This window comes from Rhinolophus hipposideros (assembly GCF_964194185.1).
Source record: "Rhinolophus hipposideros genome assembly, chromosome: 21".
Taxonomy (NCBI): Eukaryota; Metazoa; Chordata; class Mammalia; order Chiroptera; family Rhinolophidae; genus Rhinolophus; species Rhinolophus hipposideros.
Genome location: NC_138067.1, coordinates 44101127 through 44113700, shown reverse-complemented (window position 1 = coordinate 44113700; position 12574 = coordinate 44101127). Strand labels below are relative to the sequence as shown.

Sequence of the window (12574 nt, the reverse complement as noted above, 5' to 3'; positions counted from 1 at the left end):
AAAAGGGAAAGGCAGTGGATGAGTTTCTCATTTGTACACAGCTTTTAGCATGGGGGCAGATTCTAGACTGTGCCATGAGGGGCAGCTAAAACACCAAGCAAAAAATCCAGTCTTCCTAGCTTGAAGCACCACAGCAACAGGAAAGTGAGGTATAAGTCCTGGAAAAGAGACAGAGAGGGGGGTACACCAAATATTTTATAGAAACTCCTATCTAGCTGACCCTGCACCAGATTCAGAGTCCAAGAAGCCCAGCTAAACCTAAAAACAGTGACCTGAAATTTGAGCTACAAATTTCACAGGATAGAGTTTACAGAGATTACAGTGAATCCAACCAAAAGAATTATATGTTTATATTCTAGAATCAAGAAATTGGAACATGAAATTATTTTTTTTATTTACAATAGTATAATAATACTTGAGATAAATTTAGCAAAAGATAAAAGACCTTTACTCTGAAAATGACAAAACATTACTGAGAGAATGTCAACACTTAAATCAATGGGGAGATATACTATGTTCATGGACTGGAAGACAATATTAAGATGTCAGTTCTCCCCACATTGGTCTATGTTTCTAGTCTCACCCTATGTTATTTCCATCTCTTTCCCGGAAGAAGGAAAACAAAAATCATTAAATATGGGGGAAATCTATGACTTGACCTATAAAGGGGATTTATTTTGTCTATTTTAGTTGCTTATGATTTTTTGAGTGGGCTTCATTTTTAAGAGCAGTTTTAGGTTTACAGATAAATGAGTGGAAAGTACAGAGAGTTCCTATATATTATATCCCCTTACCTGCTTCCAGTTTCCTGTTATTAACTTCTTGCATTAGTGTGATACTTTGTTATAATTGGCACTGATATTGATACATTATTAAGTAAAGTGCAGAGAAATGTTAGGGTTCACTCTTTGTGTCCTACATTCTATGGCTTTTGACAAATATATAATGACATCTATCCACCATTACAGGATCATACAGAGTAGTTTCACTGCCCTAAATATCAGGGATTTTTTCGGGGGGAAAAAAACTTTGAATTTTGTCATGCATAAAAGTGGGCACATCATGCATGGACAGCTGGGTGAATTTTTACAGGCTGAACAGTTCCTGGGAGGCAGTACCCAGCTGAAGCTCAGCCCCACAGAACCCACCTCAGGTCCATCCCAGTCCTCCCCACTAAGGGGGAGCCCCAGCCTGACTTCTAATCCCTAGGATAGTTTTCCCTGTTGTTTAATTTCCTATAAATGGAATCACATGGCGGGTGCTTGTGTCCAGCTTCTTTTGCTGAGCATAACGTGTAACATTCCTCCATGCCACTGGGAGCCGTTGAAGTTGCCCCTGCTCCTTGCTGTGGTTTCCCCTGGGTTAAGGCCCCACCACACACTTACCCCTTCTGTGGATGAGCCTGTGGGTTGTTTCTACTTTGGGGCTATTATGATTAAAGCTGCTACGAACCTTATTTTGGTGACTTTATTCTTATATTTTTATTTGGGAGTTACCAGGTGTGGAATTACTGGGACAGACTAAAGCATGTTCAACTCTAGAGAATTTAATCAGGAGGTCTCAGGAGGCTGCAGAAGGAATAAATGCCTGTCTCATCCTAACCTTCTGCCCCTACCCCCACTCAGCAGCAAAGAGACTGTTGTAACCTGAGTCAGCTAACATCTATCCTCTCAGGCCCCTCCAGGGGCTCCAGACCCACTGAAAATAAATTCTGTCTCTGCGTCCCTTTATCTTGTCCCATCAAACTGGGACCATGATCACCTGCCCACATGGCTGTGTGACCTGATCCTAGTTCCCTATCTGCCTCACTCCCACCCTCACCTCCTCATTCATTCCACTACAGCTACACTGGCCTGTTGCTGGTCCTCACACACAGCAGGCCCACTCCTGCCTCAGGGCCTTTGCGCTTGCTGTTCCCTCTGTCTGGACTGCTCTCCAGCCAGATCTCCCCAGGGCTCACTCTCTCACACCATTTACCAGTGAGGCCTTTCCCGACCACTCAATTAAGAGAGAACTGCCATCACTTGCTATCCAGAAGGCAGAGCTTCCTGTCTGGCTTGTTCACTGCTGGGTCCGAGCTGCTAGTTTCATTTTTCATCCCTAGGAATGCCCTCAAACCCTGCCAACACCCAGAACCCGCTCTTCAAATACTTTGTCCCCTCCTTCAGCCCACAGTCCCCCCAACTCCCAGCATGTTCCTCTCCCAGTCATAGGCCCTAATTTCTCCCCAAGGCTCCCATCACCCCCTCAGAGAGACACACAAATGATGAGGCCCCAGCACCGGATTTTATTGCCTCCCTGGCAGAGAGGAGGCATGCTGGGAATAGTGCCAGTGGCGGATGAGTGCCAGGCTGAGGCTGTTTCCTGCCTGTGAGGCTCAGATTTAGAGTTCCAGGTGATTAGTGGTGGCTCTTGGAGGCTGAGTGTGGGGGAAAGGGGCAGGCTGGGAGATTCTGCCAGATAAATGGGTGGTCCCTCATCCTTCAGGTCTATGAGAGCCCCTGGGGCAGAGTGGGGAGGGCTGAGAGAGGCTGTGGTGTCTCAGGGAGAGAATGTGACCCGGTGCGTCCAGGGGTTTGTGAGAGCCCAGGGGCAGGAGGACACCGAGGGGCTGTGTCCGCATCCTGCAGGGCCAGACATGGAGGGAGGACCTTGCCACTGGGGCCTCTCCTCAGATCATCCCATGGGGACACGAGGCTGTGGTGAGTGTGCTGGGCTCAGAGCTCATCATGGTGACGCGTCAGGTCCTCACCGTAGTTGGTGGCCTGGCTGCCCACGAACATGTTCCAGTTGCCCAGGATCTCATCTTTGCTCAGACGCCCATCCTGGAGGGAGGGTAAGAGGTCAATGGTGATGTCACAGGGCCCTGCATGTGAGAGCCCTCTCTGAACCAAAATATGGCCCTCCAGATCTGTCCCCTTCCTTCTGGGTCCTTCTTTGCCTCCCTTGGGTCTCTGGTTCCTCCCTTCCCTGGCCCCTCTCCCAGTATCTCTGTTCCCTTCTCCAGCCAAACAAGGACCCCAGCAGCTGCAGGCCCAACTCTCGGTCATGACCAGGCTGGCATCCTTCCCCCAGCGTCTGCTTGCACAGCCCCACCAGGGAACCTTGTCCAGGTCACTCTCGTGCAGCAAGTGGTTGGCCTCCACCAGTGGCTGGTCCTGGGCTGGGGGCAGCACCCAGTGGCCGATCTCATTCCCATCCAGCCGCCCGTCCTTGTTCAGATCCCGAAAGTCCCGGAACTGCTCCCGCTCTGTCTGGACCCAGGCCGGCTCCTCCTCCCCGGGTTCCTCTGAGTAAAGGTCCGCTGGGGTAGGGAAAGAGAGGGGGTAACATCAGGGGCCACCGGGACCCATTCTGCGCTCCAATCTGGGCTCTGATGCTTACTGATCATGAGACCCCAGCCACCCCCTTCACTCTCTTTCGTTTTAGTTTCTTCTGTTTAAATGGTATTAATAACAAAACCCTACTTACCAGTGATCATTATGCTTCACGTGAAATTGACTACACGTGACTGATCGATCAGTTCATTGAATGACTGAACCATCAATCAATTTAATTGATATCCACATGAAATACTGTGTACATAGTGTAGCACAGTGCCTGGCGCATAGGAATCTCTCCCTATGGAGGGATGAGTGAAGACGTTTCTGGCGAGAACACAGGAAATTCCATAAAGCTACTCTTAGAACAGCTCACCTAACTCTAAGAAGTCCCTGGAGATTGTTGGTGCCTCTCCTTGTTCCAATTGTTGGTAAATGTTTGCAAAACTTTGCCCCAGGGGCTGGCTTGGAGAAAGTACTCCACAGAAGGACTTCAAAGACATTACAACCGGCCAAGCCTTTTCACACCAGACACAAAGCCATGATAATTAGCACAGAATGCCTTTCTCCCTTCTGGGATCAGGTCAGGGAGCTATTAGAGGATGTCATCTAGGATGGAGCAGGCACCATCAGCCTTCAGCCTTCTTCCCCTTTTTTTTCTTTTCCTTTTTTTTTTTTTTTAATGGTGCTAAGTCATCATTTCTTCTAGGAAATGATGGCAATGGTAAATGGGAATTAAGTGTGGGGGATGTTTTTTGGTTTTAATTTTATTTGTTTATATTAGTTTCAGGTGTGCAAAAGTAACATAATGATCAGACATTTACACCCCTCACCCAAGTCTACTGTTAAGTCTGTTTGTCAACATTGTGGTAAAAAAGCACACAACATAAAATTCACTATTTGTGACATTTAATACATTCACAGTGTTGTTCAACCTGCATCTAGTTACAGAACATTTTCATCACCCCAAAAGGATACCCCTTTTCAATTAAGCAGCTACCTCTACCCCACCCCCACCCCCAGGCAACCATTAATCTAATTTCTTTCTCTTTCTGTATAGATTTTCCTGTTCTGGACATTTCATATAAATGGAGTCATACAATATTGTGGCCTTTCCCTCAGTGATATTTTCCAGTTTCACTCACACTGTAGTATGGATCAGTGCTTCTTTCCTTTTTACGGCCCAATAATATTCCATTGTCTGGATTGAACACCTTTTCTTTATATACTCATCCACTGATGGGCGTTTGTGTTGACTATATGTGGGGAGTGCTCTATTACCCCCATTTACAGATGAGTAAACTGAGGCTCGGAGAGGGTTAGGGACTTGTTTACAGCCATATGGCTGGGAGGTGGCAGGTGGGAACCAGGCGGGCTGGCTCTGGAGCCTGCACCCACCTCTCCCATCTTCCCTGACAACCCCCCACTAGCCTGGGTAAGGGCCCAGGACACCCTCTCAGTACTCCTCACTCATGCCTTTCCCCATACCATTCAACAGTTGTAAAATTACATTTTTGGGGGGATCCTGGGGTCCTACCCATGTCTGTGTCACAGGGACCCCATAGCCTGGACATTAGGGTGAAACCCTGGGGTCAGCCTGCCTGGACTCAAGTCCTGCTCCACTTGACCAGCAGTTGACCTCAGTCAAGTATGTATCCCTTTGGGCCTCAGTTTCCTTATCTATAAAGTGGAATAATCATACCCGTCTCGTAGGGTTGATGTGGGGATTAAATGACTTTACAAGATGCTAACTGGTCACCACAAACTGTAAGCTATTGTTAGGGTTCAACTGTGATGCATGAGTTCTTTCTTACCAAAAAAAAAAGAAAAAGATTGTGCTTAAATAAAAATATCCTGCCTGCAGGCTTATTCCATAAAAACATTCTAAAGAAACATATATTCCAACTTTAAAAACTTTCATGCTTACGAGCTTTCCCTGAAACTAATTTTTTTGCCCCCTGAGGGCAGGGACAGAGGTAGGCCTCGGGGCATATTTTTAGAGGTATCACAAGGGCACCCTGACATCCCAAATAAACAGGAGACATTTACACTTTGCTTTGTAAATGCAGGTTCAAGACAAGCTCCCCGACTTCCCACCCCAGGCAAATGTAGCCCAAGCCTTGATTTTGTAGAAACTTCAGATCCTCCCAGGAAGGTACTTGGTCTGTAATAGTCTCTACTATATCCTCAACCACTAGCATGCTGTAGGTGCTCAATAAATGTTTCCTGGTGCTGGCACACAGTAGGTGTTTGATAAATGTCTGGCACATAGAAGGTGTTCGATAAATGTTTCCTGGGCCTGGCCCATAGTAGGTATTTGATAAGGATTTGCTGGGCCTGGTATACAGTGGGTGATTGATCAATGTTTTTGGGGCCTGGCACATAGTAGGTGCTCAATAAATGTTTGATGGGTGCATTTATGGACTCAAGCACTGCCCCTGCCTCACTTCAGAGGGCATTTGCTCTCTCATGGGTGATAATGCTGCCATGTGGATTCAGGAGGGGGTAGGCATCTTTGGGGAGGAATTCAGCTCACTCACCAATGTATTCATCCACTTGGATGTAGCCATCTTTGTTCTTGTCCAAGTCCTCCATGGTTTCCTAGGGAGAAAGAGGTATTGGGGCTGGCTCCCAGTGGGGGGGGGCCTGGACCCCAGGAGTCAGGATGTGAGGTTCTCTCGGGGTATCTCATTCTGGGGTGGCTGTGGGGCCAGGCATTGGAACAGTCTCAACAGGGCCTAAGTGTGCTCAGCTGTAAGTGGGAAATTTGGGGGCTTTCTGGGATGGCTTAATGATGAGGGCCCTACCTGCTCTTAGTGGGTGGGGCCAGGGAACACAGATGTCCTGGTGCACAGGTTGGTTTCATGCAAGGAGAGCCATTCTGTATCCCTAACAAGTTTCTCACAGCCCAGCCCACACTCTCCAAGAGCAAAAGTCTCTTTTCCTTTAAAAAGCAGAGCTTAGACCCTAACTCCGTTTTACATATAAACATGACTACTTGGTGGACCATTTTGACACATTCAATACGTCTGCTCTTTGTTTTTTCCTTCATTTCTTGAGCAAATGAACTGTTCTCCATTTTTACATTGAAACTCACTCATTGTAAGACCATGCAAGTGTCTGACCCTCCACCATGTATTCTAGCAAAGTCGAGCTCCGACATTTTAGGATTGACATAAAATACAGGGTGCTCAATTACATTTGACTCTCAGATGAACAACAAATAATTCTTTAGTCTAAGTCTGTTCCTCACACTATTTGGGACATGCTTATAATACAGGGTGCTGAGTTACACTTGAGTGTCAGATAAATAATTTTTTAGTATAAGTATGTCACAAACATTATGTGGGACATACTTATATTAATCCCAAATACTGTGTGAGATGTACTTACACTGAAGAATTATTTGTTGTTTATATTATTTATTGTTATAAATTGAAGTCTAATTGAATGTCCTGTGTTATTTGCTACATCTGGTGACACTACAAGACTTACCTATTGAAATTCCTGTTATTTCTTATAACTGACTTTCCTTTAGTTCCTCCTTTATGGCAAAGTTTGGGCTAAGATTATGTTTTGAAATCCTGTGTATGGGGTACACTCGCTATCCACAGATGGAGAGATGACAGCAGAGTTTATACCATGACTTGGCAAACTGTTTTCCATAAAGGACCAGACAGTAAATATTCCTGGCTTCGTGTGCTATACCGTCTCTGTTGAACTCACTCAACTCTGCAGTTGTAGCATATAGAAGTAAACGGTGTGGCTGTGTTACAATAAATCTTTATTTCCAAAGTAAGCTGTGGGCTGGATATTGTGGCGGGTACGAGTCTGCCGATTGACCCCTGGTTTAGACCATGGATTCAACTGCTTAAGTTAGACTCCAGGCTGTGCCACTTCTCATCCGGGTGATTTCAGGCAAGTCATCTCACCTCCCTTTGCTTAGGTGTCCTTATCTGTCTGTAAAAGATGACAGACCACCCCATAGGCTTGGTTGCCATGACAAGTAAATAGAGGTAATGCAGGTAAAGGTGTTAGAAGGGTGCCTGGTACACAGGATATGCTCAATCAGGGTTTGTTAAATCATCTCACCTCAGGAGAATAAGGAACTGTTATAATGTTATCTTCTATAAAAGAGGGACTTTGGGCCTTGCAGGAGTCTAGGGGTTTCGAGAAGCCTGGGTTAATGACATCTTTCCTTTCTGATCCCTATTGATCCAGTGATTCCATTCCTACAAGTTTTATCCTCTAGCTGTATTGACCAGTGTGTGTAAAGTGACATAATGAGCATTTGCCTCAGGCCAATTTTACAGTTTTACATGTATGAACTCATCCAGTCCCTATAACCACCCTCAATGTACGGATTACTATCAGTACCATCATTTTATAAATGTAGAAATTCTGGTCCAGAGGGGTTAAGTAACTTGCCCAACGCCAGACAGACAGGATGCTGGAGAGCTGGGATTTCAACCCAGGCCTTCTGGCCTCAGAGCCCTTGATCCTAATAGCCCTGCCATAGATCCTCAAAGTATCTTCAGAAATGGAGGTGCAAGAAAGGATTTACCTGTGGGGATGGAACTGGGGAGGGTGGGGAACAGCATGGGGGAGATAGGAGGGAATAAGATTGTTCACCTGTTTTACATCTTTCGGGCATTTAACCATATCAATTTGTTACCTATTTGAGAAATACATATAATTACATTTTAAAAATAATCTGTGAAAAGTTAGGCATGGTAGACGTGGGTGTAAATCCTCCCACTAAGAATGACACTGAGAGTTGGGGAGATTATGAGAGATGTCACCATTGATCTGCGTTTATGGCCTGAGTTCCCTGGGGCAGGAGTTGGAGGACTAGGTGGCTGGAACCCCCAAGGTAAGCTCTGGGAGGCGGGCCCTTACGGCAACCACGATATCCCGCATGTGTGGGAACTCCTCTGGGTGCAAGAAGGCCGTCAGCTCCTCCCGACTGGCCATCGAGTCCCCATCCTGGTCAGCCACGCGGAAACGCCGCTCGTCCCGAGCCAGCATCTTCCTGTAGGTCTCTGCATCCTCCAAGTCATGAAATTCTTCACCTGCAAAAGGAGGGAGCTTAGTAAGATGTGCTTTCCCGGAAGGAATGCCAGGCAGGCTGAGGAAAAAGACAAAAAGATCTAACTCAGGGAGGTCAGGGCAGGAAGACCTCCATGTAGTTAATTATGCATAATATATATTCACTACTTGGTACCTTGTAGTGAGAGCTCATTATATGCTAAGCTCTTTACCTACAATATTGTATTTAACCCTCACAAAAAGCAGGTAAAGTGAGTTCTTTTGTTTATTCTCACTTTGTGAAGGAGAAACTGATGCCCAGAAAGGAAATAACTTGGCCAAGGTCATAAATCAGGAATGATAGACACTGGCCATTGGACCCCCAAGTCACATTCTTTTTTTTTTTTTTTTTTTGGTGTTTATTTTTTATTTTATTTTTTAATTAAATTTATTGGGGTGACAATTGTTAGTAAATTTACATAGATTTCAGGTGTACAATTCTGTATTACACCATCTATAAATCCCATTGTGTGTTCACCACCCAGAGTCAGTTCTCCTTCCATCACCATATATTGGATCCCCCTTACCCTCATCACCCACCCCTCCACCCCCCAAGTCACATTCTGATGCAGTAGGTTATACTGCCTCAGGCTGCTAGACAGAGAGGAAGGGAAGGGCATTTTCAACAGACAGAACAGTATGTGCGAAGTGTGGAGGTTTGAAGAATGTGGTGAGTTCAGGGAAATGGCAGAAGATCGATTTGGCTGGGGCAGATAATCCAGAAAAACCAAGCTGGAGGGGTGGGTTATGCTTGGCTACGGAGCTGGAACTCTCTCCTGGTAGGCCCTGGGGAGTCATGGTGGGGGTGTGGGCAGGGGAGTGTCAGGGTCAGTCCTGGGTGTGGAAAGATTCGTCCGGTGATATATGAGGGACAGGCTGGGGTGAGGGTACAGGAGTAAGAGAACAAGAGCTGTGGGGGGGCCCAGGGATGGGGTATGGAGACATGGAGGAGGGAACCCTGGGATTCAGGGGGCAGGGTAAATGGCTTTGGGGTTCTCAGAATGAGAGGTCAGAGGTCAGATGGGGCATGGAAGGTAGATGTCTCTGGTCAAGGATCTGAAGTACCCCAGTCCCAGTGTTACAGAGGTCATGGGTGCCAGAATGAGAAGCCAGAGATCAGAGACTGGGGATTTCAGGGTGACAGGGTCCAGGAAGTGGGTAGACCCTGATCAAGAATCAGAGGTCAAAGGTCAGGGATTCTGCTAATGGGCTAAAGGTTCTTAGGATGAGAGAGTCAAAAAGGTCAGGGTCAAGGTGTGTGTTAAGAGCACGGGTCTCACCACATACCCGGCGTGTAGTAGCCATAGGTGGCATTGCGCAGCTCCTCCCAACCCACACGCCCGTCGCGGTCCGTGTCATACGTGTCCCAGGCTGCGCTCACCGAGTCCCGTATGTGTCGCTGTTGCGTGTGAGCGATCCACGCGCGGAGCTCAGCTAGTGACACCCAACCATCCCCATCCCCAGCGCGGTCCATGCGGTCCACGATGCGCCTGTGGACCAGGGAGGGGCACACGTCAGTCTCAGCCCCCATCACCCGGGGATCTCGCCTTCGTGTAGGCTCTGCTCTCAAGAAGAGCCACGCCCCCAGTGGAGAATACCGCCATATGAGGCTGAAAATGGTCCACGAGCAGCCAACAAACTGGAGGAGGAGCATGTCAATCCGGACCACGCCCACCGCAGGGCTCCGCCCCCTCAGCCCAGACTCCGCGTGTCCACCGCGCCCCTGGCCCGCAGTACTGTCCCAAAATTCCCTTTGAACTACTACAGGCCCGGCCTCATACACCCAATACACCTCTCTCCCCATGTCCCGTCCCTCACCCCCGCAGCCAGTCTTGGGACCCTTCCTTCTAACCCCGCCTTCTGCTCCCCCCTCCCTAGAAGCGCCTGTCTTCGGGTCCCTTTCCCGGCAGTCCTGCCCCATGCTGCATCTCACCCTACTTTTTCCCAGCCGTTAGCTGGCACTGCCCTCGGACCATTGTCTGCAACCCCGCAGGCTCGGCCACCACCATTCCCCCACCCCCGTACTCCGGCGAATCCTACGCACACCCCCATCTCGCGTCAAGCCCCAGTAGGCCCCACCTCACTCCCCATTTCTCCGGCCACGCCAGTTGGCTCCCAGGTCCCTCCCCCTTCCCCTGGCCACGCCCCGCCACTGGTTTGGATCCTCTCCCAACCGCTAAAAGAGCGCTCAAGAAGCCTTCCTCTCTGTCACAGTTCCTAAGCCCCTGCGACCCAGTCCCCAGGGTCGAATCCGAGTCGGCCCTTCACAACGCTCCCGCGCCAGGCAGTCTCTGCTGGGATCGCTCCGGGGCTAGCTTTGTCCCCAAGACTCACACCCTACCCTGAGGTTTGAGATGTTAAGAGCATGGGCTCCACAGCGAGATATCCTAGGTTCAAATCCTGCAGCCTCCTCTTACTGGCTGTGTGACTGTGGGCAAGTCACTTAACCTGTCTGTGCCTCAGTTTCTCCCACTGTAAAATGGGGATAAATAATAGAAACTACTCCATAGCATGATTGTGGGACATAGATTAGTAAACCCTTGTAAAGCACTTAGTGCCTGGCATTGCAGTAGTGCTATGCCAAATGTGTTAGCCTCTCCCTGCCTTTCCTCCCCCATCCCTCCTTCATCCAACCCCATCCATGCACAATCTCCCAGCCAGACGCCTGACCACCACTGCTATCTCCACCTTGATTTAGCCACCATCATCTCGTTTCCCACCTTGACTACTGCAGTAGCTTTGGCTCACTGCTTCTTGCTCCCTATAGCCTGTTCCCCAAATGGCAACCAGAGGGATTCTGTTAAAATCTAAGTCAGCTCATGTCCTCCTTCTCCTCAGAGCCCTCACTCAGAGAAAAGCTTAAATCTTCACTGTGGCCCAAAAGGCCCTGCATGACCCCTTTGTTCCCTCTCTGCCATCATCTCCCACTCTTTCTCTTTGCTCACTGCGTTCCAGCCACCCCTGGCCTCACAGTTCCTTAAACACATCAGGCCTACTTCTGCCTCTGGGCCTTTGTACTTACATTTCCCTCTGCCTGGAATGCTATACATACACACATGGCTCAAATACTACCTTTTCCTTGAGGCTTCCCCTGACCTTCCTGTTTTAAATTACAACCTTAAATCTTCCCGACCCCATCTCTCTCCTACCCCAGACGGGCTCGGCTTTCCTCCGGGCTGAGCTGGTCGAATTCCTTGGCTACCTCTCGTCCCAGGAAAGCCTCATGGTCGTATTGGAAGTTCCCGTGGGCGTCATCATGAGGGGCCTCGCTCAGTGGGGCCGTCTGGTGCACCCTCCCCTGGCCATGAGGGCCTGCGTCAGGGGACGGCTTCCCCTGGGCCCCGTGCCTGAGCAGCAAGAGCAACAGCAGAACTGATAGTCGCCACATCATCAGTCCCTGCGGAGTGGCAGAGACTAGGAGTCAGGGGTCACAGAGAAAGGGACAGAGACGGGACAGAGTGGGGGTGGGGGAGACCTAAAACAGGACAGGGAGATGGTAACTGGCCACAAAATTTTCGGCTCAAGAAAGGCCGGTGATGGGGAAAAGGGGGCCAGGCTCTCAGAAGTTAATCCAGCTGTGGGAACGGAATCTTCTGAAGGAGTCCCAGATAGGTCCCAGAGCCGCAAGAGGAGGGATTCAAGCAGGATACGTGGCGCACTTCCCACGCAAAGTGTGGGACCGGGTGGTGGCCAGAGAGAAATCATGCAGGTTCCCGAGCATTGTTTCCAACCTGGACCCTAGTCCCCGACCCGAACGGACCCGAACCTTCCTCCCTGGGCCAGCCACCCGCCCTCGCCTCCCCTTACCAAGTTTTCCAGCCACATTTCGTTCTCCAAGCTCTGTTCTCGGTTCTCCAAAAACGATGCCCAATTTGGCGGCTCTCCAGCCAGGCCCCGCCTCCGGCAGCGCAGAAGCCCCGCCCTCCGACCAATGAGCACTCGAGGACCCCAAGGGGCGGGGCTGGTGAAAGTCGGGCGGGCAGCGGGCGCCCCTCGCCACGTCCACAAAGGAAAGCGCGGCCCGCGAGGTTCCGCCGGGTCCTTTCTCAGAGCTGGCTGGGTGGGCGATGCCGGAGTGGTGCCGCGGGGGAGAACTACAACTCCCGGCAGGCGCCCTGCCCGACCACCTGCAGTGGTACTAACTCCAAAGCCTCATGGGAGATGTA

General features: G+C 49.3%; 1 protein-coding gene across 3 annotated transcripts; it reads right to left on the bottom strand.

The window, feature by feature from the left end:
- Positions 1-371: 371 nt before the first annotated feature.
- On the bottom strand, positions 372-12450 carry RCN3 (reticulocalbin 3). Of its 3 annotated transcripts, none has more exons than XM_081030873.1 (7): positions 12216-12450; positions 11558-11805; positions 9696-9898; positions 8220-8392; positions 5861-5921; positions 3105-3304; positions 372-2825 (listed from the first exon to the last, which is right to left on the bottom strand). In XM_081030873.1, the coding sequence occupies exons 1-7, from the start codon at positions 12231-12233 to the stop codon at positions 2718-2720; spliced, it is 1011 nt and encodes a 336-aa protein (XP_080886999.1). In that variant the 5' UTR covers positions 12234-12450; the 3' UTR covers positions 372-2717. The 3 variants fall into 3 exon arrangements, with proteins under 3 accessions (XP_080886999.1, XP_080887000.1, XP_080886998.1); XM_081030874.1 differs by having other exon boundaries at positions 1533-2825; positions 3097-3304; positions 12216-12287; XM_081030872.1 differs by having other exon boundaries at positions 2580-3304; positions 12216-12287.
- Positions 12451-12574: the final 124 nt, after the last annotated feature.

Excerpts from the sequence above, each read along its gene's own strand:
- RCN3 (XM_081030872.1), bottom strand. Across the intron at positions 9,899-11,557 it reads GAAAGCCGAGCCCGTCTGGG|GCGCATCGTGGACCGCATGG; the intron begins GTAGGAGAGAGA and ends CCTGGTCCACAG. Across the intron at positions 3,305-5,860 it reads CCAAGTGGATGAATACATTG|CGGACCTTTACTCAGAGGAA; the intron begins GTGAGTGAGCTG and ends TCCCTACCCCAG.